Source organism: Blennius ocellaris (assembly GCF_963422515.1).
Source record: "Blennius ocellaris genome assembly, chromosome: 2".
In the NCBI taxonomy this organism is placed as follows: domain Eukaryota; kingdom Metazoa; phylum Chordata; class Actinopteri; order Blenniiformes; family Blenniidae; genus Blennius; species Blennius ocellaris.
This window is the reverse complement of record NC_137651.1, coordinates 9985727-10000205: the sequence shown is the minus strand read 5'-3', so window position 1 is coordinate 10000205 and position 14479 is coordinate 9985727. Positions and strand designations below refer to the sequence as shown.

The window sequence follows — 14479 nt, the reverse complement described above, 5'->3', positions numbered from 1 at the left end:
CCCCCGCCGGCCCTACACGGCCCATCCATCTCCCGGCTGATAATGGAGCGGGCCCGATTCCACCTGGTGGGAGCATTATTACATTTCCCCTCTAACGAGACCCAGCTAATCCTGCCAAGGGAGGAGGACAGAGGAGAAAAGAGGGGAGGAAAGCGGAGAAGAAGAGAGGAGGAGAAGTGAGGAGGGCTGGAAAATGTAGGGAGAATAGGAGAAGAAAGGCAGAAAACAAGGGAGGAGAAAAGAGATGGAAGAGGTGGAGAAAGGAAAAACAAAGATTCAACCTGGCAGCCTGCGTCTGCCTCCCACTCTCCCTCTTTCTCTCTTTCTCACTTTCCTCCTCTCTGTTGCTTCGCATAAAACATCTTCCAGCGCCATCGGAGCTACATGGCCCCTGGGCCTTCGAGCTGCAATTACACTCATAATCACAATGCGATTTCACTGAGGCTCTCCGCCCCTTCTCGCTGCCGTCCCTCGTCTTCCCCTCCGCCCCTGCAGCCAAGACTGAACGAAGTCTAAATGAAGTGAAAGGCCTCTCCTCTCCCCAACACCCGGCCGTTTATTACCCGCTTTAATAAAAGTCCGTCACAGAATTATCCGACAATGAACTGGATCCACTAAGTTGCCAAGAGATACACTTCCAATAAGTGCTCCGTGCAGTCATTCGTACATGCTACATAGGCACAGCTGGTATTTTTTTGAGAAGTTTTTTTTTTTTTTTTTTTTTTTAATAACTGTTATGTTAAAAGGCTTTTCATGATGCTGCGGCAAAGTATGTTGCTCCAATGCACTATTTTGTAGTTAATCTTTTTTCTTTAAAGCAGAGCTTCTTATTGATGTAATTAAATCATATCCCCGGCTCAGCGCTCAGGCCTACTTTCATTGTTTTGAGGGGGCAGGAGCCCCGTGAGGCAGTGCACTGATGAGAGATGGATAAACAGTTTGATTTGCTGCTATCGCCCCCAGGCACAGTGTACTGGAGAGATGAGCAAGAGAAGGAAGAGAAAGCATTAAAAAACGGGGAGGGGTGGGATAGGGCAAAACAGAAGGAGAGAACTGAGCGAGAGGATAAGAGAACCTGTTGGGGGAGGGATGAAGGGATAGAGGTGGAGGATAAACATGCAAAGAAAAAGAGGCGACAAATCACTCCTGTTGTTTGTGTGCACGTTTTGTGTGCACGCAGGCAGAGCTCTCTCTCTCTCATATTTTTGCTTGTTTGTCTGTTTCCCTTGCTGTTTTAGCGCTTCCTTTATCCTACATGCCCCCCCGTCTATCTGCCTGCACCCGCCCCCAACCCTCCGCTTTCTCCCCCGTCTCTCTTCCACTCCATCACACCACCAATACCGCTCTGCCTGTCTACCTGCCTCTCGCTAGCCCCGAGCAAAGAGTGAACTGAAGAACACGGAGCAGTTCATTCACACACACGAGCCAACACATACGCATGTGCGTACAAACAAATACACGTCTGTGCATACAAACCAGGAAACTCTTGATTGTAGTTGCATAGATGAAAGATTGTGCGCGCCATATTGAGTGCACGAAGACACAAAGTTACCCCATCATGACTGTGTTTGCCAAGAGAAATAGATTGGCTGCTGTCGATTCTGTGCACCCATGCACGCGCGCATGCACGCACGCACGCACGCACGCACGCACGCACGCACGCACGCACGCACGCACGCACACACACACACACACACACACACACACACACACACACACACACACACACACACACACACACACACGCCCTCGCTGAGGGAGGTAGAGGAAGGTTCAGTCGGGTTCAGTCATCCATGTAGAGTCATTGTTAGTAAAGATGCGGAACCTCCAGACTTAACCAGCCGTAACAGCGGTGTGACAGGTTCTTTGTCTACGCCAATTACTGAACAAAAACTACAGTGCAGTCACAGAGAGACTCACACAACCCATGGCCTTTTGCACACACACACACACGCACACACACGCAAACGTATGTTTAGTATTTTCATGCATGGTTTTGTTTTTTTGTTTTTTGTTGCTGTTGTTGTTATTTTTTTTTTTTTATTCACTTGCTGTGCAAACTCTTAACAGACACAATCAGACAACAACGCCCAAAACACACACGCCCGTGCAGGCATCTCGAGTGGTGCAATAAACCGCATTTGGACACCCACAGCTGTGCCCTAACACAAACGCGCTGTAAGCGCTCACAAACACTTACACCCACTCCTATATTGTATTAACTTCCCCAAAACAGTGCGGCACTCTCATGCCCCCCCCCCCCCCCCCCCCTTTCTGTCTCTTGACTGCTCACTCCTTCTTCTGTTTCTCTTCCCTCTATTTTTTTTTTCCCAAAGTTTAAACTCATTAAGTGTAATGATATTGGAGACTCAATTTTACATAGCTCACTCATCAAGCGAGTGAGATAGCAATAAAGGCGAATGGCTCCGCAGAGGCCCTAACGCTGCAAAATAAATGATGCGTCGCAGCGGAAATGTAATTAATTTAGAGGCAGTATTGATAGTCCTGCCATACACAGCATTATATTTTTTAATGTGGCTTAACATCTTGATTATTCGGAGGGAAAAGGTGGAGGAAAAAGGGATCCGAGACGACACGGTTCATGATGAGACACGCTTAAAATGCCCCGACGAGTGTTTACTCCCGTTGCCTCACTTTCTCTTAAGCTTTTCATTATGCCAAGACGATAAACACCTCTCAGGAAGAAACGCTGACTTTTACAGAGGTACTGGGGCGGAAAAAAAAGAGATGCTTGCTGCCTGCGCCAGAGAAGAGATGAAGCCATTATTGAAATTTAGGTTGAATTGTACGCTCACTTTTCATTCAGAGAAAAAGCTGGTTTTATATTTTACCTCAGTTTGTGAGATGACTGATAAGTGTTGTTTTGTTTTTTTTTTGTTTTTTTCCAAAGATGAACTGTAAACCTTACTTACAAATATGTTCTTCCAGCTGCAACAATTTAATCTCTTTTATTTTACTATGTTTGGTTTCGCTGTGCAGTTCACATAACCCCATGGTTTGATTTCAAACTTCAGTTTTTTGGGGTTTTATTTTCACAGAACTACTAAAAACTACAAGAAAAATATCTGGGTGTAGATGGAGAACTGTTGCATTGCTATATCAACAACATGTACGTTGCTCAAGTTTTATGAAGTCAAGTTTCTCACTGCTTGTATTAATTTATTATTAAAAAGGAAGTACAAAACTTTTGTTCGTCACTTTTTTTGAATACTTGTTTGAATACAAAAAAAAAGTAATTTTAAGAAAAGTGTGCAATGGTTTGGTGAAATATAATTCTGATTCAATTTGTGTGTTGGAAAATGTGGCACATGTGTGTGCATATTTCCCCCAGCATGTCTTTTTGGGTCAAGTTTCTACAAGAAATGTCTACAAGAAATCTCAATGGGGAAAAAAACCCAACAATAAGTGGTGTTTAAAGTCTGACTTGTGAATACATATCTCATAGGCAACATGTTGGATTTCAATACCTTATGAAATCCAACATGAACTTAAATCAATTACTTGTCCTGTGATCTCTGTTAAAAGACTGCAACTGGGTCTTTAAAATACAGTAACTTTAATTACTGTGAGCAAGAGGTCGTTTATCCTTCCCAACAGATGAAGGGATTACACTGGACATAGGAGAGGTAGAACCCTCTGGCAAGTTGTGACTGGCTGTCGGTGGTGGGGATGGAAATTCACTTCAAATTTAGTTGAAAACTATTACATGTATTATGCCACAATATGTCCATATTCAATTATAGAGTCGTACTAAATATTTTTGAATAAGAAATATATTCCTTTTCTTGCCTTCAATAATTGTGTTATTATATTATCAATGTATTATTGAGGGGCTTCTGAAGATGTAACTGTGTTGTATGTTTTCTTTTTTTTTTTTTTCCAGCCAAGACAGACGAGGTGTTGAGAGCCAAGGTAGCCAAGAGAGAGGAGGAAGCCCGGAAGAAACTAGAAGAAGGTGAGTTACATGTGCGTGCATGCATCAGTTATTTGTCCAACACATACACTCATTTTTGTCACTCCAAAGTGACAATGCAGCCACGCAGAAAATCAAAAAGCAACGCCTTCCCCATGAAATGTGACCAAAATGGAAGTATTAAAGTTGTTGGCAGGATAACAGTTGAATAATTAAAATATTTCAAGAAAGGCTTTGTTTCATATTTTGTTCTCTATCAAACCGTGTTCAATACTAATTCTGAGGAGTGGGAACAGAAAATCTGGGAGGAAAAAAAAAAAAAACTGTGGGCAGTGAGACATCTGTCGCTTCTGTGTGTAACGTCGTTGTGGGAAATCAGCTGGATCAACTTTATCTGATAATAAAAAAAATGGCAAGCTCTCGATTTTTGTAAACCTTCAGTGTAATTCATGTGATATATGATAGTGAATGCAATGGCACAAAGTCTGCTGATTGTATTCCAATCAGATAACCCTTTGAGGTTCTGCGGCATCAGTGATTATACAAATTTTTATTCTTTTAATATGGTCGTATTAGCATCCAGTTTCTGTAACGTGTCACTTCTACTTTCATAGATCTTCCACACTTTGCACAGCATGAACTCGGAGGGCTGATTACACTTCTTAGTTTTTATTAAGAAGGCTGTAATCTACATAAAAATGCGGAGCGGAAATGCAAAAATGTGCTTTGCGTTGCAGGCTGTAAATTTAACCTGAACCCCCTCACTACCACCAGCATAGGACACACACACACACACACACACACACACACACACACACACACACACACACACACACACACACACACACACACACACACACACACACACACACACACACACACACACACACACACACACACACACACAAAGATCATCCTGATATACATTTAAATAAAGTCAAGAGTGATTTGCTGTAGATTTGCTCACAGTAATAAAAGTCCTCAGATAGAATAATGACCTCGGTCCTTTTCTGACCAGAGGATGATATAAATGAGAATATTAAATGTGCTGTTGTCAACACACTGTGTGTGTATGTGTGTTTGTGTGTGTGCACGGGCATGTGTGGTAGAGTCATTTGTTCTGGTGTAGGCGTTTTGGTTTTTTTTATATCGCTGACTGGACCCTCCCGCTTCCCTCTTTTTGTAATTTTTTTTTGTGTTTGCATTGAGGATGCATGGCAGCGTGACCTTTAAAGTTAGCTGACCTTTTAGCCAAATGAAAGTCCAGCCATCAGAAACTAATTAGCCCTGCACTCATGCTTTAGTCTCCCAGTTCTGGGAAGAATTGATTCCCTCTCTCTCTCTCTCTCTCTCTCTCTCTCTCTCTCTCTCTCTCTCTCTCTCTCTCGCACCCTGTTTTGTTTTTGTCTCCTTTTTTTTCAGCTTCTCTGCCATTTTCACTCTAATAATAATCATTTCTCATGGTCTTGGTGCTGTCTCGCCTTCAGTTTTTTTCTTTTTCCGACTTTCTTTTTCACATACTCTCCTTCTTCCTACATCTATTTGTCCGCATCAACTTTTTGTACTTCTCCTCAGCTTTTTTTCTCCCTTATTTCCCCCTCTCAACTCTGGGTGGAATAACTGCCAAAGTGGTGACTAAGTGCCTTGCTTGGGGCAACAGATCAAGGCTCCCAGTCAAATCGCTTCTTTCTTAAGCAAAGTTCACGCTGCACAGTTGCCTCTTTTTGGAATCAGTTGACTCCTTCTCCCCTCTGTTCAAAGCTCCCTCGTCCTTCACTGCACAGTTCACTGTGAAAAATTTTTTTTTAAATAACCAAGGTGTTGTGCTTGTAGCACGCTGCACAGGCACTGTCTTCGAGGGCGTGATCATTGTATTCCCCTTTCACGTGCAGCGACACAGGGAAGCGGGGTCAAAGAGACACGACGAGGTGGCCCCGATGAGTCGCCCCGCCGAGGTAGCAGTAGAAGCCAGTGGCACCGTCATAAATACACACCAACACGCATACGCACACGCAGAAGTCAGCTCGCTCATTCCCCTCCTGCCCTTCCTCCCAGCACAGCTAAAATGGAGGAGGTGGGCCACTGCTGCAGCTAAACAGCAGATCACCAGGGGTCTCCTTATTCCCTGCAGGGCCTCGCAGAGGCCAACACAACTAGAAAGTTTACACTTGAACCGTTAAGTCAACCGAAATGAGAGAGGGAGAGAGAAAAAAACCTTTTAAAGAGAATGGAGAGGGAGAAGTGAAGAACACTACCACCTACACTCCTCGTTCATAAATAGATTTTCATCCTAGACTGGCAATGTGTTTGAGTTAGTTTAGCCCTAATCGAAAACCACCGAGATCTGATTCATGTGGATGCTATGATATGCAAGCTATTATTGTAGCGAACTGTGGCTGCATACTGCAGAGCCCTGAGAGAAGAGGGTTTTCTTTTTTCAGGTTTTTTTTTTGTTTTTTTTATCAGCAGGGCTTACTGAGAGAGAGGAAAGAAAGGATCAATAACTGGCCCTGTGGTCATCAGTTAACAAAGTAGTCTCCACTTAAAAGGCGTGTTTGGCTTTCTGGTTAAGGGCAGCCAGATGATGCTAGCAGTTGAAAAAGGAAACATATGATATGAAAGTATGTGAGAATATGAGGGCTGGATGGTTCCTTTGTTAGTCGCTTGCCTTGTTTAGGCTATTAAAGCTGAGAGATGCTGTTTGTTTGCCCAGGGGGCTTTTAGCTAACATGGTGAGTCCAACTATAATAAGATGGACTGACTGCCAGAGTAACACAGTCTGTTTGTGTGGACTTGGCTGTCAGCTGGCACTTTACTGAAGGCACTGCTCAACCACAGTCCTCATGTGGGGCTGAGCAGTGCGTGTACTGCTGGGCAGGAATCCAAATCAACCATTAATAATCCTTCTAAATCTTCCCATTTTGTAATTCTTAAATACCTTCAACTGGCGCAGTCGTTATGGTTTAATCAGAAATTTAGCAGCCGGTCGGAGTGATAGTGTTTGTTATTTAGTTTAACTGAACTGTGAAAAAAAAAAGAAAGCCAGAAAATGTTGTTGGATGCAGCTTATCATTTCAATTATCTTAAAAAATTAAACACTTTTGGCCCCTTTGTGGCAGACGTTGTGGTTGTTTTAATGTCAATTTAAAAAAATGTGTTTCTTTTTCGTTTTGTTTTTTCCTGTAAATCCCATGGAGATCAAAATCTCTTTGTTTTGGTGTTTGTTTGTTTTTTTCAAATTGACAAAAATCCAATATCCAGGAGAGACAAAAGTAAACTACAACCTCTTCAAAATGACAGTTTATAATAATAAATATTTTGTAAATTTTTTTCCTGCAGTGATTGTTTGCTGCTGATCAAATTTATATAGCAGAGGTTTTCAAAGTGTGGGAGAATGAGCCTGAACTTAATAAATAACGTGCTTTCTTTTTACACCGGAGCAGTTAAAATATTTCTTCCAAATCTCAAACTAAAGATGAAAAGATTCCAAAAAATAAAATCAAAGTTATTCCACATTGGCAAGGCATTCATGTTTTTATTATTTAGCAAAACAATCTACCTCAGAGTCCAGAACCATGAATATAACACTGTGCAATCTATATATTCTGTGTTTAGGACAGAAATCTGGTGAAGTTCTATCACATGTGCGCAGTGAACTGTGACTTGGTGATTATCAGTTGGTAAATCCAGATACAGGAGCTGAACGTTGTTTTAACAAGCTGTTTGAAGGCCGTATGTTTCAAGGAAACATCTGAGAATTTCACAACTTGTCCAGGCCTTATAAAAACAAACAAACAAAAAGACGAGCAAATACCGCTCCACTCTGAGCCCTCTTGGACTTAATGAAGACTTTAATTCCTCCTTTTCTGTGTCGCCTTAGAGTTGAGAAAAGCATTAACCCATCAACCTGTTGACATTAAAATATGCATCAGAAAACTTCAATTAACTCCCCCATACTGATATATCACTTTCGCTGACCCTCCAATAAACACTCAAACACCTCTGTCGAGTGAGGTCTGGTGCTGTGATTCTTTGCTTCTGTATTACGCAGAAGGAAACATCTTTTTAACACACACACACACACACACACACACACACACACACACACACACACACACACACACACACACACACACACACACACACACACACACACACACACACACACACACACACACACAGAATTATGCAGATACCACTTTTACCGTAGCCTATAGCACTGCAGATGATATTTTTGCGCCAAACCTGCTCCGTCCCCATTACCTCAAACCACCGGCAGATTGAGAGATCATATATTTTAATGAGACGTATAATAGCTCTTTAACCCATATCATTAGGGGAATATATACCTACCGTTTGCTCTTTGGGCAGTTAAACGAAAGGACTGTTTCCCTAATTACGCAGTGTGTAGGACAGGTCATGGGTTGGGTGTGTACCTGTGTGTGTGTGTGTGTGTGTGTGTGTGTGTGTGTGTGTGTGTGTGTGTGTGTGTGTGTGTGTGTGTGTGTGTGTGTGTGTGTGTGTGTGTGTGTGTGTGTGTGTGTGTGTGTGTGTGTGTTCGTTCAGGAATTATATGACCATTAAATATTCAATCGCAGCCCCCACCCCTCCTTCCCCACCCCTTCCCCTTCTTCAGCCCCCCTCGACCCAGCATCCATTAACGCCTCATCACCATTTAACTAGCTCTGTTGTCAATCACCACAAGGCCCGGGCTCCGAAAGAAAACGTCTGGATATGGTTTCCTGCCTTCACTTCGTGCTGCAGCGAGAAGAAAGGGGAACGCGAGAACGCACTCCAACGCGAACTGAAGGATATCTTAGTAAAGGACAATCGGCGTAAATCAAATGGTGTCTGCATTGTCATTTGGAATCACGCCACTTGTGTTTGGCGTGATTACACGCTCAGCTAAAATTTGACCTCTGCATGCGACCGATTGCATGCAACAACGGAGGGATGCATGTGTGTCTACAGCTGATGTTGTCCCTTTTTTTTTCTAATTGAAAATAACAACTAATCCATGGATAACAAGCTCCTGTATAATCCGGAGCCTTATCCCTTCAGTTGTGGCCTATCTCGGTTGTAATAAAAGACAGGAAATGAGAGGCAAGTGAGAGTGGTGGCTTGGACATTGACGCTTAATGTAATCTGCCTTGAAATCAAATTATTTGACCTGGAAAGCCTAACAATACAAAACTCCTGCCAGGCTGCTGTTAAATATTTAGCACGTGCCTGTCATGAATACAAATGGCGCACAAATTAGAATCTACAGGCGCGTGACCCCCGTATCACACCCCGGGAGCACGGGGGGCTGCCTCTGCTTTAAATGTTTTAATTACCAGGGCCATGGTGTGGCGTGCCACGCTACCTCGCCGAGCAGCGTCACTTGAAGGACAAGCGGTGAAATTCATCCGCTGGTAAACACGAGTGATCTGGTGTCCAATGATCTCATCACATTAACTAAAACATGAGGATTCAATAAGGAGAGTGTCTGAATTATACCCGGCTATAATTATCGTTCCCAGCATCCTTGCTCATGGTAGACCACCGTCCTTTTTTTAAACTGTGTTCTTTCCACTGGCTATATGATCTACCTTTGGACTCCAGGGAGGCACTGTATTGCTCTTGTGCACTCTGCGCTGAAGGAAGATCCGTCTCAGTGATTTTGATGTAAGAAAATCTGGTTTGTATCGACTCAGTATTGATTAGTGGAGTTAGCCTCATCTCCTGTCGTTACTTCAGATAAATGGCCTTATTTGTTGTGTTATTATGTTCAACACAATCATGCCAGGAACAGTCAGAGGAATATTGAACCGACACTTCATTGGCTTCATGGCTTCTATTTGTTCCAGGAATTAAAGGATGTTTTCTGCCAGTATAGCACTTCATAGAAAGTGGAAAAGAGAGCACACTGACAATCAATTACACCTTCACTTTAAAGGTCTTTTTTTTTTTTTTAAAGCCCCATCTTACAGAAGAACAGTCTGTATTTATTCCTGATTTTTGTCCTGCCTAAATAATGATTGATTTTGAGATGAATAGTGCCACAGATTCAGTCTAGCCATCCCTCTTTTTATTTCCTCCTCTCTCCTCCCTATTCATTCAGGTTTGTCGTTCCCCCCACATTGAAATGATTAGTTATGCGAGGCTTGTAAGCACTGAATCAGAGTTATGGTCCCCAGGGAAATAAATTTGGCAGAAAATCAGTGTGAGAAGATTTAATTATCACGAGGAGACCTTTTTTCCTTGCTTTGGACCACTGAAGCCCAAACTCTCTCTCTCTCTCTCTCTCTCTCTCTCTCGCTCTCTCTCTCTCTCTCTCTCTCTCTCTCTCTCTCTCTCTCTCTCTCTCTCTCTCTCTCTCTCTCTTCTCGCTCTCTCTCTCTCTCCCTCGCTCTCTCGCCGCCAAAAAAGCCCTGGCGTGCGGCATGGACGCCAGCCCTCTCCTTGCCTTCCTTCTCCTCCCAATTTGTTTCATTGCATGGTGATAAGCCAAGCAATTACTGCTTTATTGATTTTTCATCACTGCAAATTTAAAGTTGATTTTTTTTCTCCCCCCCCCCTTACCTCTTGCTTGCTACCCCGTTTCTCCCGCGGAGATGGCTCGGCAAGGTGATTAGGTGACCTCCTGTCCTGAGTGCGGCTGCTGGTCCCATGAACAAATAGCGGCGAATGCTGAATCCTGCTAACCCCGTGTGACCCCTTGTTGTCCAGCGGTAATGGGATGCTGATGCTCCCTGGTGGGGCTGTCAGCTGTGGGGCCTATAGCTTAATAATTTCTATGAAGATATCTATAGAATGACATGTTTCGACTTGATAGCAGCCCAGCTATCGCCGCCATGGACTAGATTATACAGAAATTGACCATGCACGTTACCGTCCCGTGTTTATTTAGGTCAAGTAGGCCGATGATTGACAGTCCCCGTTTACCCCCTGTGATTGGTAATCGTTCGTTGGGTCACCCTTATCAATTAACCTGCTGCCAGTAAACCAATGTGCGCTCAGCAACTTCTCACTGAGTCACCAGCCTGATATATTTTCCAGATATATTTTCCAGATTTCCTCTCCGTGCGATTTCGGTTTAGGACGATGTCAGTCAAATCTATTGAAAATTAGATACTGAATGTGTAAAAAAAAAAAAAAACACAAAAAAAGAATTCCTTGCCTTTGCAGTGAGAAAATCGATTCCAGGCGTTGGAAGGGGATCTGTGGAGTTTGCATGTTCTCCCAGTCCATAGGTTTTCTCTGGTTACTCCAGGTTCTTCTCACAGTATTAAGTTGATCGTCTTTAAATTGACCTGTAGATCGGTGTCATTATGCGACTCAGTTCTACTTGCGACGCCTCGCATCGTGTCACAGACATTGTCCAATGGCATCGGCTCCAGCCCCCCACAGTGCTAAGTTAGGGCTGCACAACATCAGGTGAACGTGTGATATTTGAGAAATACTCTGAAGTCTTTCTGCTTTGAGATTTGTTCTTCCCGTGCTCTTTTTCATGTCCCCACTTTACACTGGGTATATTTTTTTCTTTTCTTTTTCTACTACATGTGCATTTGCATTCACCATCAGCAGTATTACAGAAAAAGAGCAATGTTTGTTGTCATTTTCCTTGATTTGGGTGCCCCCGACTTCTTCCTTATCACCACTACGTATAAAACAATTGGGGCTGTCAATTGATTAAAATGTTTTTATTAGCTGTAGGTTTTTTGGCTGTTTGAATTCTCAGAGCATAAATAGATGGTGCATGAAAATATAATTTATTGTATTTCTACTTGGAAATATGTTGATAATGCAATATATTGTGCATCCCTAGATGGTTTCCTAAATCCCCAAACCCCCAAATGTTTGATGAGACAGTGTGACAGTGCTGTTGATCTTTAATAAATAAATACATTTTGATCCTTTTGGCCAAAGTATTAAGTTACTTAGATTTGCTCTGATGGAAGAGTGGGAGTTTGCCGCCTTAGCTCACTACAAACATTCCCAGTATATGAATGCTTTTACACACACACACACACACACACACACACACACACACACACACACACACACACACACACACACACACACACACACACACACACACACACACACACACGTCTGGACATGATCATACACAGCAGTAGTGTGCTGGATGCAATCTGGCAGGGTGGTCAGACTACTGTGATCACACGCACACGCACACACACACACACACACACACACACACACACACACACACACACACACCCACACACACACACCCACACACACACACACACACACACGTACACACACACACACACACACACACACACACCCGCAGACTGTTGCAGGTCAAAGTGCTGGCATCATGGGTGGCTCCGGCCATGTGGGGGCCCCTGTAACGTTTGTCATTAGACATCAGAGGTCACTTAAGAGCGTGTGTTTTTGTGTGACTAAATGTGTGTGTATGCCAGGCATGTGTGCTTGAGGAGACCTTAATCTATTTACACTGTCACATTATAACATATAAATGCAGTAGGAACGGCAAAGGCAAAGTTAGAGATCATCTACCAGAACAAATGAATCTGATTCACTTCAAATTCCCCTAAAGAAAATGGATTCTTGCCTGTGTCGCTTGGGTAGACTCGCTAGTTGTAGTTGTAGCTGAGTTTCGTTAGCCTGAAAGAAATGAATGTAGTCAATGTACCATCACATTAGCCTTGAAGTCTGTGTGCTTGTATATGTGTGTTATGAAGACAAAGCGTTTCTCTTTAAAGCGGGATTTGCATTGTTCAGATGCTTTTGGCAGAAAAGAGTCTTTTAGTGTAAATGTTTGCATCCATGCTTTGGTTGTATCAGCATCAAAATAAGAAAGTAAAATATAAGACGACACAGTCAAATAAACAATGTAAAATTCACGTTGGACATTGTGTTCTGTGTATCCTCAAACTGTGTACAGCTAATTCATTCGGGCTGTTTATCAAGCACAACTGAATTCAGTTTTTTTTTTGTGTACCCATTGTAAAACCAAATAGATATTTAGAATAGACCCTCCCACACACTGTGTTATATGATGCGTGAGAGTATCTAACCATGGTACACACTTGTATTTCTGTACATTCTCAAATGCATGCCACATTGACGTTTTTAGCATTGTTACAATTTTTGCCCTGTTGAGAAGGTTTTAACCTGCTTTTTGTTGTTTGGGGAAAAAAATATTGCATTTTGAACTTATTTTCCTTCTTGCTATTAATTGAGCAACCAAGACTGAGAAAAAAAAAAGCTGTTTGATTAGTTTGGGTGTGGTGATTGAGGATATGGTTGACAGGCTAAGAACGCAGAATGGACAGGGTCACAACATAGACACATGTATGTTTGGTTTTACAATTGTTGGATTTATTCACACACAGATAATGTGCGACTTTGTAGACACGCCACTCACACAGTCGCACAGCCGACACAAACAGCCCAAGACGGACTGGCTTTTATAGTCACACAAGTTTGCGGAGTGTCACTTTTGTTTCGGGTAGTTTGCTTGATTTCCTCCAATAAAGCAGAATAAAGGAGAGTACTGTATTACACAGTGCCAAGGTCATTAGTCTACCACTGAGGTCAGAGGAGGAGGAGGAGGTGGGGGGCATTTGCCTAATTAATTACAACACACACACACACACACACACACACACAGACACACACACACACACTGCCATGACCTTTACTAATATAGTTTGTAGCAGACTGACACAAACAGGACTCTGGCTCTCTGTCCCTTCGTGCACACACACACACACACACACACACACACACACACACACACACACACACACACACACGCACGCACGCACACACACACTGTCAAGAGCGGGCAGAGTTAAAGGAGAATCAATTACAACTCTATGGAGAAGGAGTCGGTTGCTTGATGGCTACATGTCACAAGGTCTATAGGTCACGAGGCGTGTGTTCCAGTTTGTGACTTGATGTTCGTGTATCGAGTCCATTTCCAGGATTCAGATTACATCATTTTCATTTTAAAGACCTTGCTCCAATTAAGTAATTAGTTGCTTGGTGTTTCTCTAATTATAGAGTTGTTCATAAAAGAGCTGCTGACCAGCCAGCGATCGAAAAAACGGAAAGCACTGCACTTTTTTTCCTGCACGCTCCCATTCAACGCACACAGACACACACATACACATGCATGCATTTAAAATCAAGTTAATGCAGTCAAATGCGTGTTATTTCTGGTAAAGGGCCGGGCAGGACTCTATATTTCTAATCACACTAAAACAGCGCTGTGCTTAATAAAAAGCTCTGCGCAGACAGGCAATTATTATACGTAAGCTTGCTGTACAGTTACAAATCAAAACATAAAAAATAAGTTTGACATTGTTGTACATTGTGCTCTTTTACATGCTGTTGTGTTTCTTGGTATCAGAAAATCTGTCATTATAAATTAGTTTCATCACACGCTGACTTTTTATAGAAATCTTGTCCTTGCTGCAGGCTGACAGAGCCAGCGAAATGTTATGCTGTATGTTATGCTGGAGAATAAGTAAACAAAATACAATGCAAAATGTTACAGATGCC

At 42.7% G+C, this 14479-nt stretch overlaps 1 protein-coding gene across 2 annotated transcripts in view; it reads left to right on the top strand.

Moving 5' to 3' along the window:
• rsrc1 (arginine/serine-rich coiled-coil 1) overlaps window positions 1–14479 on the top strand; it is a 142894-nt gene that overhangs the window by 116588 nt on the left and 11827 nt on the right. For both annotated transcript variants that reach the window (XM_080514291.1, XM_080514292.1), the window contains exon 7: window positions 3905–3976. In XM_080514291.1, coding sequence (XP_080370417.1) covers window positions 3905–3976 — 72 coding nt within the window. The remainder of the gene's footprint in view (window positions 1–3904; window positions 3977–14479) is intronic.